This window comes from Agelaius phoeniceus, chromosome 4 (genome assembly GCF_051311805.1).
Source record: "Agelaius phoeniceus isolate bAgePho1 chromosome 4, bAgePho1.hap1, whole genome shotgun sequence".
NCBI classification, from domain to species: domain Eukaryota; kingdom Metazoa; phylum Chordata; class Aves; order Passeriformes; family Icteridae; genus Agelaius; species Agelaius phoeniceus.
Window position 1 is genome coordinate 48,584,496 of NC_135268.1, and position 21,986 is coordinate 48,606,481.

General features: G+C 38.0%; 1 protein-coding gene across 1 annotated transcript; it reads left to right on the plus strand.

Annotated features, from left to right (window-relative positions):
* The first annotated feature begins 1,888 nt into the window (after positions 1 to 1,888).
* On the plus strand, positions 1,889 to 21,860 carry LOC129120273 (tyrosine-protein kinase TXK-like). The gene is made up of 15 exons (XM_054632747.2): positions 1,889 to 1,955; positions 7,782 to 7,833; positions 8,052 to 8,154; positions 8,344 to 8,552; positions 9,564 to 9,626; positions 10,241 to 10,295; positions 11,118 to 11,197; positions 12,537 to 12,664; positions 13,848 to 13,922; positions 14,858 to 15,029; positions 15,734 to 15,950; positions 16,880 to 16,944; positions 18,913 to 19,031; positions 19,503 to 19,660; positions 20,968 to 21,860. The coding sequence occupies exons 1-15, from the start codon at positions 1,940 to 1,942 to the stop codon at positions 21,034 to 21,036; spliced, it is 1,581 nt and encodes a 526-aa protein (XP_054488722.2). The 5' UTR covers positions 1,889 to 1,939; the 3' UTR covers positions 21,037 to 21,860.
* Positions 21,861 to 21,986: the final 126 nt, after the last annotated feature.

Genomic DNA, 21,986 nt, shown 5'->3' on the forward strand with positions numbered 1-21,986 from the left:
GTGATCTAACCTTTCAGTTCATGACAGAAGATATCATACTGCATGTGTGTGTAAATAAACTGAATGTTAACTATTGTTTGGAACCAACTAATTTGTAGCCTATAATTTACTGTCAATGCATCATCAGTCAACTAATTGTTCACATGAATATGGCATTTTGGTAGTGCATGTATATATGAATATACAGATATGTACATATATATATATGTATATATATATACACTTTGGTGTGTATACATACACTCTCTCTCTTTTTTTATAGATATGTGTATGGTAGAATGAATACATATTTAAATGAATTTGGCCATGATGAAATGTTCAGCATTACCTGAACTCTCCTTGGAAGTTACATGCCCTGTCCCCACTGCTGGAGGCTAACATCTCCACAGTCTTACTGAAGCCTACTTCAGTTAACCTCACTTTGTAGCAGTGCATATGAGGACTATTTGTACTCCTGTTTCACTGTAGTCACTTTCTAAGGAGCTCTATTAAAATTTTTCATTTTCTGTTGCTACTTGTGCTGTTGTGCCACATATAATAGCAAATAGATTGCACCAAAAGTTTTTTTTTGCAAGTAGTCAGAGAGAAGTACGATGAATTTAATTTTCAATGAAGTTATTAAGGGCAACCATAGTTAGCTTAATACATTGCATGGAGTAATCAATTTTAGAGATGTTTAGATTCCCACACTGCTTTGCTTAATGTTTGCCTTTATGTTCAAAAGGAGGAAGCCTCCTCTTTCTTGGGAGAAGTGCTTTCCTTTTCTGATGCTATTCTATTGAAAAGCTACAGGCTGCCAGAAAGGTTCAAATGCCTATTTCCTTCATGACAAAGTCTCAGAGATTATTCCAACCATGCTAACTAACTTGTCAAATTGCTGAGTCAAAAACCACTCTCCCATCAATACCAACAGCAAGTATTGTTGAAAGGGAAAATCTAGGCATTTCTACTCTACCTGGTAGAAAAAGTAGTGGAAAAAGCAATGTGGAACATTTAAGGTAAGCCAAGCACATCTTTCCTTCCCTAACTGCTCCTTTGAACCTCACTTTCTCTTAGGATCCTCCAAAGTATGGTGCTGCTAACTCTTTCAACAACACGTCATGTAATAAGTGATAATGTTTCCCTTAAAATCCAAATGAAGCTTAGGAAAATCAGATTAATTGCTTGCAATGAACCTTAAGCCTATTTCTTTGCAATAATTAATTATTTATCATTAATTTATATTATAAAACACACCCTAATGGTGTGGAGGTTTGGCAGCAGTTTTCTCAGTGAGATGGGTGCTTTGAATCTGACTCTTTCACCTGCCTCTTCCCAGACCTGAAGATAATTTCTGCCTACTTGGTATTGGGGTTGATACTTAGGATGTCAGGAACTCTGAGGCACCCAGTTTCTAGATGAATTAATTTTTTTTATTTAATGTAGCCTTAGGTGGTTGATTTTAGAAAGGATCAGAACTCCTCTGGAGGCAGCTGTGTTGCTGACTCTCCTGGAATCTTCAAAGGCAGGTTGTAATGCTGTAGCATCCTTTCTTCTGGATGAGCTCAGTCATCCTTGAGCAACTTCAGCCCTTTCTCCCATTTTTATTATAACTGAATTCAGTCAAATGTTGGGGTCAAAAATCCATTTGAACAAAACCATTCTGTGATTTATATCTGCTGTGGGTTTTTTACTTTTTTTAAAAGAAATAGTTAGACCTAGTGGTAACAGTTTAATAAGTTTTTTTTCTATAAAATGTTTGATACTAGACCATTTTTTCTCCTTCTACTCTGTTTGGGTCTTTTTTTTTTTAAATAAAAAGTGAGTAGGCGTGGTCAAGCAATATTTGTGGTTTACCATGCTTCATATCAGAGGAAAGAGCTCAGTTTGGGCTGTTTTACTGGCACAGCTGATGAAGGGAGGTTTGCATTTTCATTTTAATATAAACGGATAACCAGACATGATTCTTTCTACCTGTAAGTAAAGCTGGCTGCATATTTTGATGTTGTAGTTTTGTTTTGTGCAAAAGCAGTGTGCTTAGCAAATGAAGTATTTAAATATTGCCATAAAAATATCAATCTACTTTCTCTTGCACTGCTAAGGGGATCTCTGTTAAGACTGCTTGTTTTGACTTTCAAAATTAACACACAAATATTAATAGATTGTATCAGATTTAGCAAAGCAACTGATTTTACATATAGATAGGGAGATGTTTCCAAATACTGTTCCTAAACTTGTGAACTGCATAGACCTGGACATGGATAGAGAGTTTGGTAGAACTAAACCTGTCCTTCCTCCAGAGTAGAGTTAACTCACAGGAAAGACAGGAAGCCTCAGCTTGCACTCATCTAAACCTGAAGGCTTGTATTTTAAGATTATTTTAGAAGCAAACTATACTGTGACTTTCTACCAGGTTATTGATTTTTGTAGTAATGTTGAAAACTGACAGACCAGACCAGGAGGCACACTGTGTTACAGCAAAGGTGGGTGAAGCTGAGTTTGTAGTGTTGAACACAGTTAATCTTCTGCTCCATTGCAAGAGCAAGAGCTTCTAGCAAAAAATGGTGGAAGAGTGCAAACCTTAGATGTGGACTGGAGTGTCTTCAGTGTTAGTAGCCCTTTGGGAAGCTGATTCAGAAAAAGGGATTTTCTTCTCAAATGAAGAAAATGGTGAAATAGCAAAGTTATAAAATGGAAATGATAAAAAATAATTTCTAACTTGTTGCTTTTGTCTTTGATGTTACTTTCCTAAAGCTGCCATTTACAGTGAGTAACAACTGAGGATGGGAGGAAGATTGCACATATATGTGTGAATTTGCCATGTATACAGACAACATTATCAACCCAAAGTGTACTCTGGGTGTTGTGGGACTGTATCAGGCCATGATGTGTTTTCATTCTACCTCCTCTCTTCTCGTGAGACTCTCTTTAAGCTGCTTAAGCGAATGGCTGTTCCTGACAGCTGACCCATCTTTTTCTTCTTCCTCTTGCATCCCATCTGCTCTGTTGTGCACAGATAAACTTATTTCCAGGACTCAAAAGTTGGTTATCAAAATGTCAGCTGCACATTTTTAGGCTGAATATTTGTCAGATTAGCTTCAACACCACTTTCCTAGTGTTTTTACTTTAGCCACATGCTTCTCGTGCTGTGGTTATTTCTTGTTTTGAAACAGAACATCCTAATAGGTCTGATGTACAGAACTGTCATGGTTCTTGCTAATGTTGGGATTTGTGCTTGCTTGCCTGTCATCAGGGAGATAATGTGACACTGCTTTATAAACAAGTGTCTTCCTCCTAAACTGCTCATTTCCAGAAAGAAAAAGACATTAGCAGTGAAATACACTGTATTTGTTTGTTCCTGTGTTAAATAACTTTGTCTAAGGTAGCGAGCTTTCATCAAAAATGGCAGAAATGAAAAATTCTCTATACAGTTGAAGAAGGAAGATGGCAAGTTCTAGATTCAACACCTCAAATACTCTTCTTGTTTAATTTAAACCTAGGTTTTAAACTAGTGAATTTAGTTGTTCCATCATGATGTACCCTGAGGATCAAAGCAACATGTGTGCATAGCTTATGTTGTGATAGAACTCAAGTGAATGTGAGCTGGAAGATTTAATGGGGCTGTGGATGCTGGAGAAATCTTCCTTGGTATGGATTTAAAAGAAGCAAGATTTGATTACTTTTTTTTATTGTTTTTAATTTATGGGAAGCTTTTTGGTTAGGTAGGAAACAGAGAAGTGGAATCTAAAATAATTGTTGGCTCTATAAGTACTTTATTTTAACATACTTCAAAATTAATTTACTGTTAAAGATTATGGACTATTTCTTCCTCTTAGCCTGTATTTCTTTCCTATGTCCTGTCCAAGCAGTTTGTAATTCATTACATGGCAAATCTAACTGGTCTCTCTGTTCTCTTCCAAATATGGAATCCAAAGTGTGATTTCCTTGCTGAAGCACAACTCTCAGTGATACCATCAGTGACTAATCTTTAAATTATGAACTCTTCAGCGTGGTTACTTGAGCTGGGGACCAGGGGATCTAGGCCAGCTAATACATGACTCTAACATTCCTTGACAAATTCAGTGTTTTGCTTAGGAAAATGTCCTTGGTGAAAAATCAAAGGAAATCAGAATTGTTCCACTGATTTCAGGGATCTAGCAGAAGGGATTCTCAAGAAGAAATGCTTTAAATGAGTAAATTCTGTTATCAATGTATTTGTATTTTAAATTATAGCTTTAAAAAAATTGGAATATAGGAGTTTAAGTATTATAGTTTTTTCTTAGTTCTTCTGATGGGTGTTGAGAAAAGAGAAAGGAAGGAAGAGCACAAGACATGAGAGAGTGCATGTGGGGGTGAGAAGTGTCAGGCAGGAAATGCCATCTTCCTGCTGCAAGACAGCGCGCACTGCCGTGCAGCCCTCAGTGTCAGCATCTCCCTTGGCCATGAGGAGAGCAAGTTAAATTATTCACTCAGTGTATCAAAGCTTTCCCTATCTGTAGTGTTGGCCAAGTCTTTCTAAAACAGCATCACAGTTTGGGCCTACTTTCTGAAGTAAGTTTTGAACTTAATAAATATGAATTTAATTGGGAGTGAAAAGTGTAGTTCAAGAAGCTTACCAATGACCAGGAAAGATATAAAATGCATAGATCAGGACATGAGTCTTTGCTTGAGAACTGAAATTCCAAGCCATCAGGTCAAAGCTTTTGGCCTTAAGTCAATTTAACTAAAGCAGGACTTAGCTCTGCAGAGCTGAAGGCCTTTTTCTATGGGCTTTGATAATGTTTCCTTGCAGCCTTGGCAAATTTCCTAGCAGAAATGTACAGTTTGCACTGCATTAATTTGCACTTGCACTAATTTCTATTGAATTAATTCCACAAATACTCTAGGAGTAATGCAGGGACAAAAGAATTTCAGAAGTGACTGAGGTTGCTGAGAAAAGATGTATAAAGACAAATTAATTCTCAAAGAACTGGAAATATCTGCTTTAGGATGATATCTGCTGGATTGATAGGCTGTGATTTCACACTTAAAATGCTCCAATGGAGTGAATGAGGACAACTAAACTTTGGTAGAACTGTGCAAAGTTTGTGCTGCTCCTCCAGATCCTGCAATTCAGTTCATTGTGGTCTTGTCTGATCCATGGCCTTAATCTAATCTGAGCCTTAATTAACCGTCTGCAGAATTTATCATCTCCTATTTTGTCATCTTTATTAGGTTACACACACTGTCCTTGGAAAAATTGCTCAACAAATGAAGCACATGTCCCAGGAAGAAACATCACCATGACAGCTTCAGCCTATAAGTTTTCTGTGGTTTTATGGATAGGACAAGAGGATAAACATTCAATATCATATATGCTTAGGGTATTTTCTAAAATGTCACATACAGTCATTTATTACTAATAGCTTTTAGCACAGTAAAAGGAGGGGGTCAGACATAAAAATCATCCATTAACAAAACAAGTCTGAGATTCACTGAAGGCAAAAAGGATTCCTGACCTTACACTATAAATATACTCAAATTACTGGGCTCATAAAGAAAATGAGACAGAATTACACATCTATGGCATCTGTCTGAACCCCTCGTTTTCAAGCTAACAGGCAAATCTTTAAAATCTAATTAGAAGATTATTCTAGTGTTACAAAGAAAATCTGCAATGCTCTTTCTAACTATTTATTGTAAATGTTTTACATGGAGAGCAAATAAACTGAAGAGAAATAATGTATTTAACTAGACTAGATGGTTCAATGAGAAGAAACAGGTTTTCAAATATCATGTTCCTATTTGCAAGTAATGACATGCTTTATAGACATTGATTAAACTTCATGTCACTGGCTGAAATAAAAGAAACCCAAGTATTTCTCCACCCACAGTGTTCACTACTTATAAGGCAGGTTTAAATGGCCAAGGGACAATTCAATGTACACTGGACAATTATGCAGCAAATGAACTTCATTGACAGTATCTTTTTAGTCTGGCTGCTTTGAAGAGAATTATTGCTGTCAGCTGCTTTGGGTATTTTTATTTGCTGCATTTTCCACAGCTGTCACTGGAAACTTTTATCAAACAATTGATGGTGTCTTCTGATTACTGTCAGGTCATCCATTTCCCACACAATAGATTCTTCACAGGATTCAGCAGCCTCTAAGGGAAACTTCACCATGACTTTCAAGACAGTCTAAGCAAGCCACTTATGAGACAGGGGTCTTCCAACTAAGAACTAGATTTGGTCTTATCATTTGGACATCCAACATTCTCACTTCTTTTATTAGCACAAGATTTGCTATACTGTGTACCTTCATAGGGAAAATAACTACATTTTCATTATGTGGTAAGGTTGCTTAATTGTTTGAATGCTAATATTCATACTCTTACCACATTTGGCTTTCAGTTGGTCATAGGCAGTGGCAAAAAGTCTCATAGGACACCAGAAGGGACATCCTATTTATTCCAGGCTGGGTTAAGTCATTAGGATCAGCAATGCAAAAGTGCCACAAGGGCAAAACAAATAATGTGGAAGGAACAGGTGGGACTGCACAAAGAAATATCATATGAAATACAAAGCAGCAAAATTCTGAGACCTTGGGAAGTCTATTTCAAATAAAAATCCGAGGCCTCTTTGCAAACTATGACATCTGTGGCAGAGAAAAATAGGACACATTATAGTGGGATATAAAGTTTATTTTGTGTTAGTGCTGCTGAATATGAGGGGAACCTTGTCTCTCCATCCCTGACTGTCATGCTTCTTAAAAGAACCTGAGTCTGTCCTGCAGGTGCTGCTGCTGCCCTCCCACCTGCCCAGTGGTGACACTTCAGGGATCTGACCCAGTAAAAAGGGAGTACCTGCCCTTCTAGCATCCTGTCTTGCTCAGTTTGAGATGAGATGAGGTGAGATGAGGTGGAGAGGGAAAGAGTACAGGGCCATAACTGCTGCAGCTTAGCTCAATCTGCTCTGGGAACACAAACTGGGGAAGGTACATGGCAGCCTAGGCAGGAGTGGACCAAGTGTCAACCATTTATTTACTTCACTCAAATCTTCTTAATGCCTTCCAACATATTTAATATCATATCCTCTCTGCTGCATACAAGATAGATTGGATTGGTTTCTCTCTAAATTTTTGATGTCTGTGATGACGTATCCAATGCATTTTGGATTTTAGAAACAATTCTATAAAGAAGGGTTATCAGCCCCTTGACATGCAAGTGTAAAGAACATATTCTCTCTGCACTTCAAACCTAGGCTAGTTCATTTATTATATTAATGGCTGCAACAGAAACAGGAAAATCAGTATTAATTCAGAGGAGTTAATATAGTGTGGCTCCTTTAATAAATCTCAAAATAAAGAAAAGCTTGTCATACAAACGTGGTTTTGTATTTGGCTTGAATAATCTAAAAATTATGTCAGTGCTGAAGGGGACAGTTCTCTACCTCCTGTCCCTGACAAGATTCTCATCCCCATCACTGCACTAGGTAGAGCTTGTGCAGGGTGGTGTAATCAGTTAAATTGGTATGAATTTGGCTGAAAATGTATCTTTTTTATTATTTATTTTTGCTGATTTAGTGAGCTGATTTAGCTCATACATATAGCCTCATGATTGCCAAAACATTGTAAGGAAGCCAGTGGTAGGAAAGATCTGCTTGTTCTGGTGGCTGCAAATTCAGCTGCAATGATTTGCTAGATATCTCACAGCAAGACAGAGCTAACAGTGGGTGTAAGCACATAGGATAGTCCTTAATTCTGTAAGTTTTGTGAGCAAACAAACAGGAACACTGAAAATATGGAAATTGTTCTTGTTCACAGATCACACCATCCAGTCTGTTTTCTGCTGCTGCTGCTGCTCAGTGCAAGAAAGGTATGTGAAATGCTTAAACTTTTCAGTAATTAAATATCTACACATAAAGGACTTCTTAAAGTCCCTCTATTTGCAGTAGAAGAGCAAATATGTGGAAGTTTAAAGACACTGTACTCTGCATATCCCTAATGAAGGAAGGCATGTATGGCCATGGATATTTTTATGTGGATGTTTACAGGTAGGCATTCACACCAATGCTTCATGTTTTTCAAAATCAGGGAAATGAGAACAAAAGCGAACCTGGACCCTGACACTGTCCTGGTGACCCAGTACTCTGCCTCACAACCAGATGTTTCCTATGAATCTATTTGGAAGTGTGGGGTAAGTAACATTTTGGCAGGTGAAAAGAGAGAATTGACACACACTGGCTCAGCACCAGAATAAGCAGGGGAGTAACTAGCTCTTGAGCATATAAAGTTCTTTGTTGCATAAAAATTACAGAGTAAGAGCAACTAAGCAATCTATACTAGAGAGAAAAGTCTAGTTATGAAAAATAATTTGATTTTTCAGCAGCACAAGAGACAATTACAGTTTAAGGACAAACCATTACCTCCTCTGCCTCCTGAGGCCTTTGAAGACTACACGGACAAACCCAGAGTTATTGCACTCTATGACTTCTTTGCTAGAGGGCCTTTAGATTTACCTCTCAAGAAATCAGAAGAATACATCATCCTGGAACAGTATGATCCCCTCTGGTGGAAGGCAAGAGACCAACATGGGTAAGAGAGAGGGCATCTATTTCAATCTCCCTTCACAGAAAGAAAAAAGCCTAAAGCAAGCTGTGCAAAAGTGGGCAGATAGAATGAGACTTATGGGGCTATTTAGGAACAGGCTTGAAAGTGTTCAACTGTATGTGAGGCACACAGGATGACTGGGCAGACTTTCAGCAGGGCTTGGCACCCCAGAAATGCACAGGGAATTAGAATCTGTTGGGAATTCAGAGTTAAGCCCTACACTCAGTAAGTTCCTGAGCCACATAAGGGTGTTTGAAGACCATGTGAATCACTGGGCTCTGGGCCATGTGAAAATCCAGCTTTCCATATTCCAAATGCTCTACAATGGAGCATGGATGTATAAAAACTTTATGAAACCACAGAGATTATGAAGACATACCTGAAACATAACCTCTTCCCCAAAATACCTGGCTATTTTAGAGAACTCGATAACTTCAATTAGAATCTTTTTCACACTTATGTTTGTTTTGTGTTGTTCCCCTTTCTCCCTTGCATTATCTTCAGTATATCCTGTACTCTGATATTGGGAATGGTTGTATGTTATATTATAACCATCTCCTTTCCCTTCAGATTTGTCCTTTAAATATTTTAAATGCTTTTTCTCAACTTATGTTTTCAGCAAAAGTATACTGACAACTATTTTGAACGCACAAGCAAGCACACACTTTGTATTTCTTCATATGGGAGGTTTGTATAGGCCAGAAATAAAAGATGGTGGCTTCTGGTTCAGAAGAAAAATATTTTTTTTTCCTAAATCTCAGCCTGTACCATCTACCTTTTTCATCTGAGTAGCAATCCACAGTCATGGGACAAAAAGGTTGTGCCTGGGATGAAAGGACTCAAATTTTTATTCAGTTCTAATGCTGGAATTCACTATCCAGCAACATAGCCCCCAGGATAAGGTATCCTTGTAATTCAACAAAAGGATGATGTATATCTTAATCCTACTTATCTTTTACACCATACTATATTATTATCCCCAATATGTTGTTTCAGGAATGAAGGTCTAATTCCCAGCAGCTATGTTACAGAGAAGAAAAGCAATTTAGAAACATACAAGTAAGTACCTTTGAAAATTATAATTGGGCTTTTACTTTTAAAAATGGATTGCAGAAATACATTTTAATGTTTGAGCCTTCAAATTTTTATTAGACATGAACATGTTTATCAAAAGCTTTCTTTTTTTTAATACAAAACATTACTCTTAAAATGAATTAACATTAATGTACATGAATCATAGTGTCAGAATCCAGATTTTTCCTGTTTCTGTAGACTCAATGCATAATATTTCTGTATTCTGATCTTTGCCTGTTGTGATCATGTAGCTAATTCCAACTACTATAAAATTTAATTACTGGAGAGAAGATTAAAATTCTGAAAAATTGTAGAGAAGAAAGACTTGACACATTATCCAGGACTGTAAATTTCATCACATTTTGGCATAATTTTTTTCTTCTTTTTTTTGAGCTAATATTTAGTCACAGTAAATTGGGGCCAAAAAGTTCTAAAAAAAAGTCTAATAAAATCATTCCAAATTAAGATATATTCATATACAATGATAGTTCTAAACATTTTTTTGACTTGGAATAATGCAACTACTAAACTGTGAAACAAAGCAAACATTCATTTTTACTGTCTGAAATTAAGGATAGGCTATGTTGTCCTTGTTGCAGGTGGTACTGCAGAAACATGAACAGAAGCCAGGCAGAACTTCTTTTGCACCAGAAGGTAATTCAGCTTACACATAGAGCTAACAGTACTGAAAAATACCTATCAGTAGAGGCATCAAGAGCATTATCACAGTCAAATCAAAATCTGTTTGGTATTCTGTAAGAGAGAAAAGTACATTTTAAGATTTCTACCTTAAAAGGAAAAGACTTGCTGGTGTAAGTGTAAAGTGCAGACTATCCAGACTTCACAAAGCTTTAAGTTGTAGCCCCAGCAAATTCTATGTAGATTTTCCATGCCAGATAAATCAAATTATGTGCCTTACTGTGCTTGTCTGTTACATTAGACATTAAAAACTGAAATCCATGTAGTTAGCTAATTAGCTCCAAGTTTAGCAGAATTTAACAAACCACTGCATCTTCCTTAAATAGAGAGCAAACAATCCACATTGCATTCTACCCCCTGTCAGTTACCAAAGTGCCTAACTCAGTCAAACTCATTGGATCTTTGCTCAGGCCTAGGGCAAGAAAGATCAAGGAAGAACATCTCAGAAAAAAAAATGTTTTAACTGGAGTTTTTTTCCTAGTGATTTGTACAATTTGATTTTTTAATAAATTGAAGCATTTCCACTACCTCACACTGAAGAGTATAATTCAGCTAAATTACTTATCTCTTAAAGTTTCCTGGCACTTATTATTTTCTCTTGGTTTATTTTGCTCTGCTGTGTACCTGGCTATCCATTCCTGTTCTCCGCTTCTTGATCTTCCTCCCAAATAGTCATAGGTATTCTACAGAATTTGGTAATCAGCTGCAAGTCCTGTCTCAAGGGAGCATTACTGAAGCTCAAAAGCATAAAATAACTCTACTTGGATTTCTTTTCAGCCCAAAGAAGGTGCCTTTGTTGTCAGGGATTCAAGCCGGCAGGGTCTTCTTACGCTGTCCATGTATTCACGGGCTAAGGGGTGAGTTCCTCTGAATGGTCAGGGTCTGAATCAAGTGGTGATGGAAAAGCTTCCTCCAGACTTCTCAGAATAACTGGATAGGTTGGACATGCAGTGCACAGGAGCAGGGGACCACAGGGATGCTGTTCATGCAGAGTTAATCACCCTGTGTGCAGACAAGATCAAGGGGGGTGGTGGATCTGGGAGTCAGTGTGCAAAGGTCCTGGCAAGACAGGATTACCTGCACTCACTGGAATTCTCAAGTGATCTGCTGTGGACACCATGCCACAGCCTTTGGCCACTGCACCAAACTGTTTCCTTTCTCCACATCTCTGTGCACTGTAAATCCATCCCAGACACTGCTGTGCTCAAACTTCACTTGTTTGTCTCCCAAAATCATCTCACCCCTACTGTGCAATCTTACTTTTGCTGGACAACAGCCACAGGACTCACACTTTCTCATATCAGGAGCAATCACCTACAGAACTGACTTAACCTATTTCAAGCTGTCTCATACCCTTTTCTTCAGCCCTCCCACATCCCCCTGTATCAACTGTGTCTGCTTTCCTTCTCTTCTTCTTACAGCAAGCCAGAGGTGAGAGCAGCTAAGGCATTGCTGTTACATCCACCCTCTTCCTCCCTCCTTCCATTCCCGCCTTGGAAATCTGGGGCCAGCCTTCCCCACCATCCCTGTGCTGGGGTCAGGCTCACAATTTCTGTAGGCTCAGTAGTGTTTCTGACAATGACTCAGTAATGCAGACTGTATAATGTCTCTGTATTCTGAACTCTGCTTGCTCTGTCCACAATTTAGAGTACTAACCTTCAGCAACCACCAGTCTGAAATGCAGACTTAATTGCTTAATTTTGAGTGTCACAGAAAGCAGGGATAAGCAGACAGCAAAATACACAGAAAACAAAAAAGACAGATAATGAGAAGAAATACAGAAAAACAAAGGTGTCAAATAAAAGCTCCAATGAAGACCCTTTGAAGAAGTGGAACTAAAAATTTAATCTCATGCTATAGATGAATATGTGTTTAAGTTTTTTGGAAGAAAATGCAGGTAATTTGTAACATTTTAATTTCAAGATAATGTATTCAAATGAATGTTAAATGAGGAGAAGAAATTCTTAAACACTGTGGCTATTTCTTATGAATGCATTGATACAGGGGTAAAAAATACTTTGGCAACAAAAGTCTTTTTTTTTTTTCTCTTGAAACAGTGTCCCAGCAAGACACAGCCATTCTCAGCTGAGAACTGTGTCCCAAGTTTTCAGATTTTTCTGTTTTCATAGTGAAATTTAAGCAGATTTATAGTATAAATTATTTTTACTGAAAATTCTCATGCTTTGTTGATTTCAGAAGTCATAATGGAAATATTCTACATTATCAAATTAAACAAAATCACTCAGGACAATATTATGTAGCAGAAAATTATGTCTTCTCATCCATTCCTGAGCTCATCGAGTATCATCAACACAATGCAGCAGGTAATGCATGTGAGCTGATAATGGTTTTACATCTTTTTCTAATAGCTTCCTTATAAAATCTGACACAAGTGTTTTTAATGCTAATTCAATGCTAATTCAAATATGCCTTGATTCTTTCTGCCAAACTTATAGCTGTCATGTGCATATACTGTGGGGGAAGTGAAACTACCAAACTTGCCTACATGTATTAAATGAGTTTAGCAAAAATAAAAGGCTGCCCTGTATTCTCCTGGTTCACATTTGACTGAATGGGACTTGGGTGAAATTTGATCATAATTCTTTCTTTGTCTATGACAAGGACCAGCATCATGCAATCTAATAAAAGCAGGAGCTATGCTGTGCATCAGCAGGCAGCCTTCTACTGATTTTGAAAAAAAACCAACCCATAACACAAACAATCAAGGGCAGAATTAGTCCTTGTGCTCACAAGGACTCTCTAACACTGACTTTCAGCTTACCAGGGTTAGATATTTCTAACTGTTGGCTGATGGCAGATTTTTGTAATTTTTAGCATGAAAAATATCCTTCACCTTGGTTCTTCCCATCATTTTAATACAATATAAAATTGTTTTACTCTGAATGAGGGAAGATGGGAAAACACATGGAGATCCTTTGCACTAGAGAGGAAGACATGGGAATGGACAGAGCCTTTTTCTGGAGGGAGGAGAATTGTAGCAAACATTTGTAGCAGAATTGGCCCTAAAAGTAGTAGTGGGAAGAATCAATGAACTCAGGGAGTCCTTAGTGAAGGATGTATTCACTAGGACTCTTGGTTTATGAATGCAAACAAAATAAATGACAGCCACAAAAAATATTTCAAACCTGGGAAGTCATGCTTGCAGACCCTGCTTAGGTCAGTGATACAGTTTTTTGTGAGTTCATTAAAGCTCACTATCATGGTACAAAAAAGCAAGAGTATTACTGTTGGCTTTATGAAAGTAGAAATACTTTTGTAGTCAGGCCCTTATTAAATAGTTTTTCTCCATTTCCTCTCACTCTAGTGTTTTATATGAGCAAAAAGTGTTTTATCTGTTTTGTCTAGTGTTTTATAGGCAAAAATAACTTAAAGAAATAAGACATTTACATCAGATTCCAAGTAGTTTTGTTTGAGAAGAGGTATGATATAGCATATTTTAAAATAAGGTAATTTGTCAGCAGAATATTGTGGCTTTGTCCCCGACAGGTCTTATCACACGTCTCCGACATCCAGTGGGATCAGATGGATGCACCTCACCAGAAAACACAGGATTGAGTTATGGTAAATTTTTAATCTTCTTTTGAAGGAGATTTAGCTATCTGCTGAGGCAAGAATTTAGCTCTTATTCACCCAGCTTAATAATTAATTATCTGTGAAATTCTTTGGTAATACTAAACACATAAACAGTGTAAGGTGTCAGTACCAAATGAGACACCTGACTCAGCTGCTTCTGTGACTGTTGTGCTTCTGTTACAACCACCAGTGCATTCAGAGCTATTTGGACTTTTCTAAGCAAACCTAAGACTCAAATAGACATTTAATAGCTTTTGAAAGGCTATTTGATTTACATAAATGCTTAGGAAACCAAAATTGAAACCTGAAATTAATACTATTAATGGAGAAGATTTTCTTTGTCAGTTCTGCAGGTTTTAGAAATAAGAATGGAATCTTATGTGGTATTAAAACAAGCAAACAATAAATCCCAGGTTTGTGTATATAGATTGGGAATCTCATACCATCTATTAGACAATAGGAACCTTCAAAACTGAGTATCTTTCATGTTCCCATGAATCTCATGGCTTAATATTTCTGAAGGGTTGAGCTATTGTAGTTATTACAATAAAGGTAGCCAGTGACTATTTGTATAGCTATACAATCCATCTGGAACTGGTTTGGAGCTAAAAACATCACACATCATAGTGCCAAAAAAGTTCTCATGTGTAATCAAGGCTAAACACTTGCCTTATCTTCAAGCCTCAGGCATTCCTACATTAAGCAAAATTCCCAATCACATTCTTTAAGCTGTAAAATAGCATTTATATTTAAACATATACGAGTCATTGAAAATTTTCAGATATTTAAAACTCATGCTATAGCTGATGAACAAGTGTGATGCTTTGCAGTGCTCATTAACTGCCATCAGCAAGGCGTGTCTCCTGCAGCATGGCTCAGGAAAGCTGGCCTGACTCTCCTGCAATTTTGGGTTGTTTTTACAGAGGAGTGGGGATTAAACCCATCTGAACTGCTGTTACTGAAAGAACTTGGGCGTGGGCAGTTTGGAGTTGTTTATCTTGGTAAATGGAAAGAGACTATCAAGGTTGCCATCAAAACAATCAATGAAGGTGCAATGTCTGAAGATGATTTCATAGAGGAGGCCAAACTGATGATGTAAGTACAAAAGCTATTCTGTCTGTTTACCAAGAAGTAAGTATAACCTAATTCCATTTCAAACAAACAAAGCAGTTTGATGAGAATGGTGATTGTATGGGACAGAAAGGCTGACATAAAGGTCTGAACCAAGCTGATGCAGGTGCTTCCTATGCCCAGACTCTTTCTTTAGAGTGTGCATGCTTTGTACTATGGAGCTCAATGGGGAATAAATGTTCTGGTAAAATGTAAATGTGCTCCTACAACTATTCTTTAATCCATATGTCAGTGCCTCAGGAACACTAGCAGAGCTTCTATCCAACTAAAGCTTTTGAGAAACTGTATTACCATATCTGCAAATTTTCAAATTAGGGAAGTATCCACATGAGGTCTTGGCAAAGCCCAGAAGAGATGAACCCTTGCAGGGTCAAGGCACCTGCCTGCAAACTAAATGTAGCTGGACCTTTCCATTTTGCAGAGACCAAATCAAGCTTTGCATTCACTGCATTTATACAACTGGTGAAGAATTATGAGTTCACAGAGTGAACTTTTTGTAGGAAGTTGTAGAGAGAAAAGTGCTAAGTACTGGGAGAACTCTGAGGACAGCTGAATAGGAAATTCTTTATCAAGTAGTGAAAATTTTTTTCAAAGCCATCATGAGAATCAAAGGTTTAGTTACCTGCCAAGAACAAATATTAGCCTGTCTAAAATGTGATTTTAAACAGGAAACTCTCCCACCCAAAGCTGGTCCAGCTTTATGGAGTGTGCACACATCACAAACCCCTCTATGTTGTGACTGAATTCATGGAAAATGGTTGCCTGCTCAGTTACCTGCGGCAAAGGCGGGGGAAACTCGGCAGAGACGTTCTCCTGAGCATGTGCCAGGACGTTTGTGAAGGGATGGAATATCTGGAAAGAAACAGCTTTATTCACCGTGATTTGGTATGTACAACAGGTTTTCTGAGGTTCTTATCAAATATTTGCAGTAGAGAATGTGCTGTTGCATTTTATGGGGCACTATGTACCCTGTAAGACTTAAGCCCTGAAGGATCTAACAAGGCAAAACCAAAATTTCAGCTGTTGTTTTGCCATGGACAGCTCAAAAAACCACTTGAGAGAACTTTGTCCATTGGAAACACCCCTTAAGAGGTCAGAGAAAATTAGGATATTGACATGGAACTATCTGGTGTTATGATATCTCAATGTGAAAGTGCTTAGAACACAACCAAAATCATAGCATTCAAAAGGTCAGCAACAATGAGAATTTTTAAAAATTGAAATATTTTTCTATCTAATTTTTTTGGCTCTCTACAGCCATTCATTAATGCTGGGATATATGAGTGGCTTTTCTGCCCATAGGCAGGTAATTAGAGGAAAGGAGTTTGTTTCTTTACTCCTTGATACTTTTTCAATGCTCACATTTGGATGTAAAGAGGAAATCTTCCTCCTCTCCTACCTAGTTGCATGAAGAAATGTAAAATCTTGAAAATCACCAGAAGGTTCCTGATTTCTATAATGAAAACATCACAAAACAAATTTTAAAATTTACACTGATTGTCCCTAGTGTTGATGTTCAGGAAAATATCTGGTTAGATCATTAGACTCTGCAACCTAAGTCTTTCACTATTAAAAATATGTAAACATATTGCAACTCATACTACAAGCATATAAGTTGCTAGGTGCTATGTATGTGTAACTACACAATAGTGAAATATGTTCCCTGACTCAAAAATTCATTAATATTTTTGACCAATACACTAATCTCCTTTCAGATATAAACAGCACGAGCTAGAGCAAATATAATCAGCTGCTGTATTTCTCCTAAAAATCTTTAGCACAGATTTCAGATATGGTTCTCTCATTTTCCCCAGGCTGCAAGAAACTGTTTAGTCAATGAAGAGCACGTGGTTAAAGTATCTGACTTTGGCATGGCAAGGTACGAGGCCACTGACAAAAGTTTTGTGAGCACCTATTCTCAGACAGCTGCAGTATGATCTTTAGTTATCCTCACTGCTTGCTTCACTGGTTTGGGGAATCCCACTGTGGGTAATTTTTGAATGCTGATGAAAATTGTAAGGTTGTTTAACCACTGTACCATGAACTGGATATCCTGTCCTCCTCTTGCTCTTGGTGAGTGCAAGATAGGTAAACAAAGTGCCAGGTAAACTTCAGAGGTGTTTATGGACAGAGAAATGCCCAGAGTGCACAGGACAGCCAGAATCCTGAAGAAAGAAGTTCCCCAGCTTTGCTGAGCAGGATGGAGGTCAGAAAGTTACTGGGACAGAACTGGGAGCTGGTGCTGGCCTCTGGAGGCAGCGGTAGCCGAGTAGGTGAGGCAGGATGCAGGGAGGACCATGTGGGTAGGAAGTGACACATGCTGCTCTAGCAGGGAAGTGGTTTTTCTGCTTAGAACCAGCCAAAGTGAGGAAAGAGAGCACTCTCAACTCTGACAAGCACCAGCCTGAGAAACATAGCTCTAGCCTCACAGACTTTGCTCAGAGGACACAGCTGAGCTGGCCAAACGACTGAATGCTGCCCAAAGGGGATGTCTTCTTTCTTCTTCCCTCTTGCAAGCCCAGCACAAAGCCCTCCACTTTTGTGCTTTACTGGCTGGTTTTTCTGTGGGTTAGCATTAGGAGGCAGATGAGCTTGAAAGACAGACAGTGGCTCTGACAGAAGGTTGTGGTGACACTTGTGGCTGTGAGTCGTTAGGTCAGCACAGCCATGCTCCTTCAGTTCTGCCTCCTATTTCTAACCTCAGGCTTATAACATCCTAGCAGTTTATAGCTAAGGACTTGTTTTTCAAAGGGCTACCCTGTACCATGGTTGTATTGCTCCCCAAAAGGGAAAGGCCAGTATTAGGGTGCTGGACTCATCCAAGTGAATGAGAAAATACAGTAAGACCAAGGTGGCTGTCAGGCTCCAGCCTAAGAATAATGGACCTGAAAGGCTCACTGTGGCCACAAAGTCTGGCTCTAGGATTCACTATCCTGGGGAGGCTGTGAAGAAGTGATGGGAACACAAAAACCTAATTATTCAGAGCTCACACAACTGCTATTACAGGCTATTTTATACTGTTATTTCATATGTTCCTTATTCAATAGCTTCCTGTGTTTCTGTGCCTGCACCAAAATGAGAAAGTAAGGCAAAAAGATTACTTATTTCAATGTGACCTCTTTTGAAAGGTGCTTAAAAAAATACCTTTATGCTTTCCCTGAGAATAAACATGTACTGGACATCTGTGATCTGCTCAGGAACATTAATACTTGGAAAATGTGCCCAGAGTTCATAAGGATGCTTGGGTCAGCCTAGTAGTCATTTAAAAAGTTGCCCTATAAATGCCTGCCTTAGGCAAATAATTTCATTTTATCTGGGAGGTCAGCTCCTATAAACTTGGAGAAAAACAATTACTTTAGTGCACCTACAGGAACTGCTGTCTTGAATGTGATGAACATTTCTTTGTGTGTTGCTTTGGTAACAATGTCCCTGATATGGCATCTGTGAAGATGGACAGCAGGAGTCTTATTTGGTAGAACAAATGGTGGAAAAGGTGGATCCTTTTTAAAAAAGAGTAATTATTTATTGCTGCTGATTTTCCTGCCCATGGTGAAGTGGTGTGTCTTATTAATATACACCCAAAAGATGACAATAATAACCATCCTATCACTCTTATGCTTGTATCAAAATGTTTTATTCTGACATAATTCTGATGAATAATCCAAATCATTCATTTAGAAAAAAATGTCTTTAAGTGCATAGCTATGGGGGTTTTTTGTGTGTGTGCATTTTATACTAAAATAGTGATATAATTTTGTTTCCAAATTGATACTGTTTTTCTGGAATTCTAAACCATTTGTGGAAATGTCACTCATTCAAATATATGTGGTTTCCTCTTATTCTTCAGGTATGTCATTGATGATGAATATATCAGCTCTTCAGGTGCCAAGTTTCCAGTCAAATGGTCATCTCCTGAAGTCTTTCATTTCAAAAAATATAGCAGCAAATCAGATGTCTGGTCATTTGGTGAGTTGATTAGGTGAAAGGGCAACCATACTTCCCTAAAACTACTGATGTGATTTAGGAAAGTGTAAATTTTTACCCATGCTACCTAACTGAAGCTTCAGTCCTTCCCATTTTTCAAAGTTTGCTTATATTGGACAAGCGGACTTTTCATTTGGAAGGTTCTGCACCTAAAAAGTAGATTTTGACCAAAATGTGCATTTCTGATGAGTCCTCATTAGCCAAACATATTCATCTTAGTTTCATGGACCATCACCTTAGCTGAGTTAAAAGAGAGCAGAATTATATTAGTTGAAAATTGTTTGGGTTGTATCCTTCATTCAGCTCAGGTTGCCTGTATTTTGATTCATTTCTCAACACATTCATTTTTCAACACAGAAAAATCAGGAGTGTTTTTTATTCTCCTAATTTTGTTAAAAGCTTGTGGGTTTGGCATCTTTTGTTTTATCCTAAACCTATTTTGGTCACTTCTAGGTGTACTGATGTGGGAAGTTTTCACAGAAGGCAAAATGCCTTTTGAAACCAAGTCAAATGCTGAAGTTGTCCGTGAGATTTCTCAGGGTAACCGACTTTATCGACCACATTTAGCATCACATCCTGTGTACAAAGTCATGTACAGCTGCTGGCATGAGGTTTGTTTCCCTTTCTTTTCCCTGAGGTATTACTTTGCTCTTAATTTTTAACATGGATATAAGAGCAATCTTAAAAGCCAAGGCATTAAATCCTTATTTCACATCTGTGGCATTCTCGGCATCTCCAAGTATGTTTTTCACAAATCACACCAAAGTTTACAAGCTTCTGCTTCTTTTGACTATTGCAGCCAAGAAATATAAAGCACACTATCAGTACAATAGGTCTAGAGCATCTCTGGTTGGAATATGCTGTCCTGTTTCTCTGCTGGGTGCAATGTGATACCTTTTTCATGCCTTTGTATTGTTCATGGCTTTCTCTAGATCTGCTCTGGATGATAACACATTCATATACAAAGTGGATATGCCCACTAAATGTAGATTTTGAAACCCCTTTTTCAAGTGTATATTGGTATATCTGTACATCAGTACAGCTCCAAGGCTGCACCTCTTTGACCCTCTCTAAGCTGATTTAGTACTTCATGTTCTTTCACCATTTGTCTAGCACCTATTACCTCCGGTATTGGTAACAAAACACTGATTTCCTCAACTTCTCCATCTGATTAATCCCTTAAAGGCCCTCCTTCTCTAGTTTCTAGGAGAAATGAATCTTTATTTTAGGTTAAAAGTCCTTTCAGAAGAGCTTTGTGTGCAATTTTTTCATGTAAATGTGCAGGCATACACAGCGAGTAGCTGGGGAATCTTGTTGCTACCATTGCCTCCTTTATCTCCCACCTTACTCCTCTGAATAAAATTTTTAAATCCTGAGTTAAAAAAAAAAAAAAAGCTTAAGAGATGGAAATCTAAATTGCATCCAGCTTGCCTGCTTACTGCAAACACCCATTGGGGTGCCAGCCAGTGGAGAGGTCTTGGGGAAGTTCTCTTTCCTGTCTGCCACCAGACAGGAGTTTGTTCCATACTGAGCTGCAGCACTTCAAATCATAGAGCAGTGAAGATCCTTTTTCAAAAACACAGGAAGCATTCCTGTGCACCACGTTTTCCTGACTGGTAGGGCTTTCCATAGACCTACCAGGGAGAAATTCCATAAGATTTCTGCTCCAGAATTGAAACAAGTATAAAGAAATTTCAGGAATCTTTTTACGAATGTCTGTGCTCATGCTGCTGATGTCATAAATAACAAATTTTTCTTTTTCTCTAAAATTACAAGCTTGATTTTGTTAATCTTTATTAATAAAATTAAATGTAATTTTTAAGTGTTATCTCATATGTAGTCATATCCAATTTCTGAAGTCTGGTACTGTAAACGACCAGTCTGCTTACACAAGTTTATCCTCTGCTTTTCTTTTCAGAAACCTGAAGGACGTCCTACTTTTGCAGAGTTAACAGTGACCCTCAGAGATCTAACAGAGATGACATAATCACAGATTTTATACCAATGTATTTCTTGAAAGGTTACCATTAAGCATGCCACTAATGAAGCTGGTACAGAAAACTTCAACCTTTTAGAGAGGTCTCTACCTAAATCACAGTACCAGCATCCTGCATATTGAAGCAGCTGTTTGGTCTTGGCACAGTTTATCTTTTTTGAGAAAGATACTCCCGGACACTGGTTTGGGACTCTCAAGGCTTTCTTTTCATGGTTAGGGAGAAAAATCTGTCTGAAAAGCAGTAACCAAGCATACTCACCTTATAGATATTTTTATTAATTCTTTTGTTCAGAGTTACACTAATTCTTGCATCAGTATTACATTGTTTATACTTACTATGACTCGTGCACTGGGGAATATTGATTCCCCAGATACAGAGCAAAAATGATGGAAGAAGCTCTGAGAAGCTCTGGCTAGGTCACTTTTAAAGGCAAGTCCTTGTGCACTGCAGAGCATCCAGCCCTGGAGGAGCAGAGCAGGGCTCTGTCCAAGGGACAGCCAGCCAAGTGACTGACTACTGGAGCAGTGCCCACACGTGTGCCTGGATCCCCTACTTGGACAAGTAGTGCCTCAGCCCTGTCCTTGCAAATGGCCAGGATGGTTCATGGGCAAGTTAAAACTGGAACCTGACAGTACCTATGATACCTTACCTTACATGGACATGTCTGTGTCCCTACTTCTTATGTTATTATTCACTTTTAATTTTAAATCTGAACTATGGTCAACACAAATATGTGGTAGAGAAAGAAAGGTAGATACAATTCATAATTATTTAAAACAAAATAGATCATTGCAAATAAATATGTTCTTGGAAATACGTGATTGCATTGTGAATTATTTATAGGTAAGTACATCACAATATTTAGTTTTAGGGCTTTGTAGACAGAGTATGTAAAACATGCTAGATAAAGAATGAGTTCAAATTAATTTTTGTCACAAAT

Coding starts and splice junctions, on each gene's coding strand:
- LOC129120273 (XM_054632747.2), top strand. Junction 10,296..11,117: donor AACTTCTTTTGCACCAGAAG/GTAATTCAGCTT, acceptor ATTTCTTTTCAG/CCCAAAGAAGGTGCCTTTGT. Junction 11,198..12,536: donor ATGTATTCACGGGCTAAGGG/GTGAGTTCCTCT, acceptor TGTTGATTTCAG/AAGTCATAATGGAAATATTC.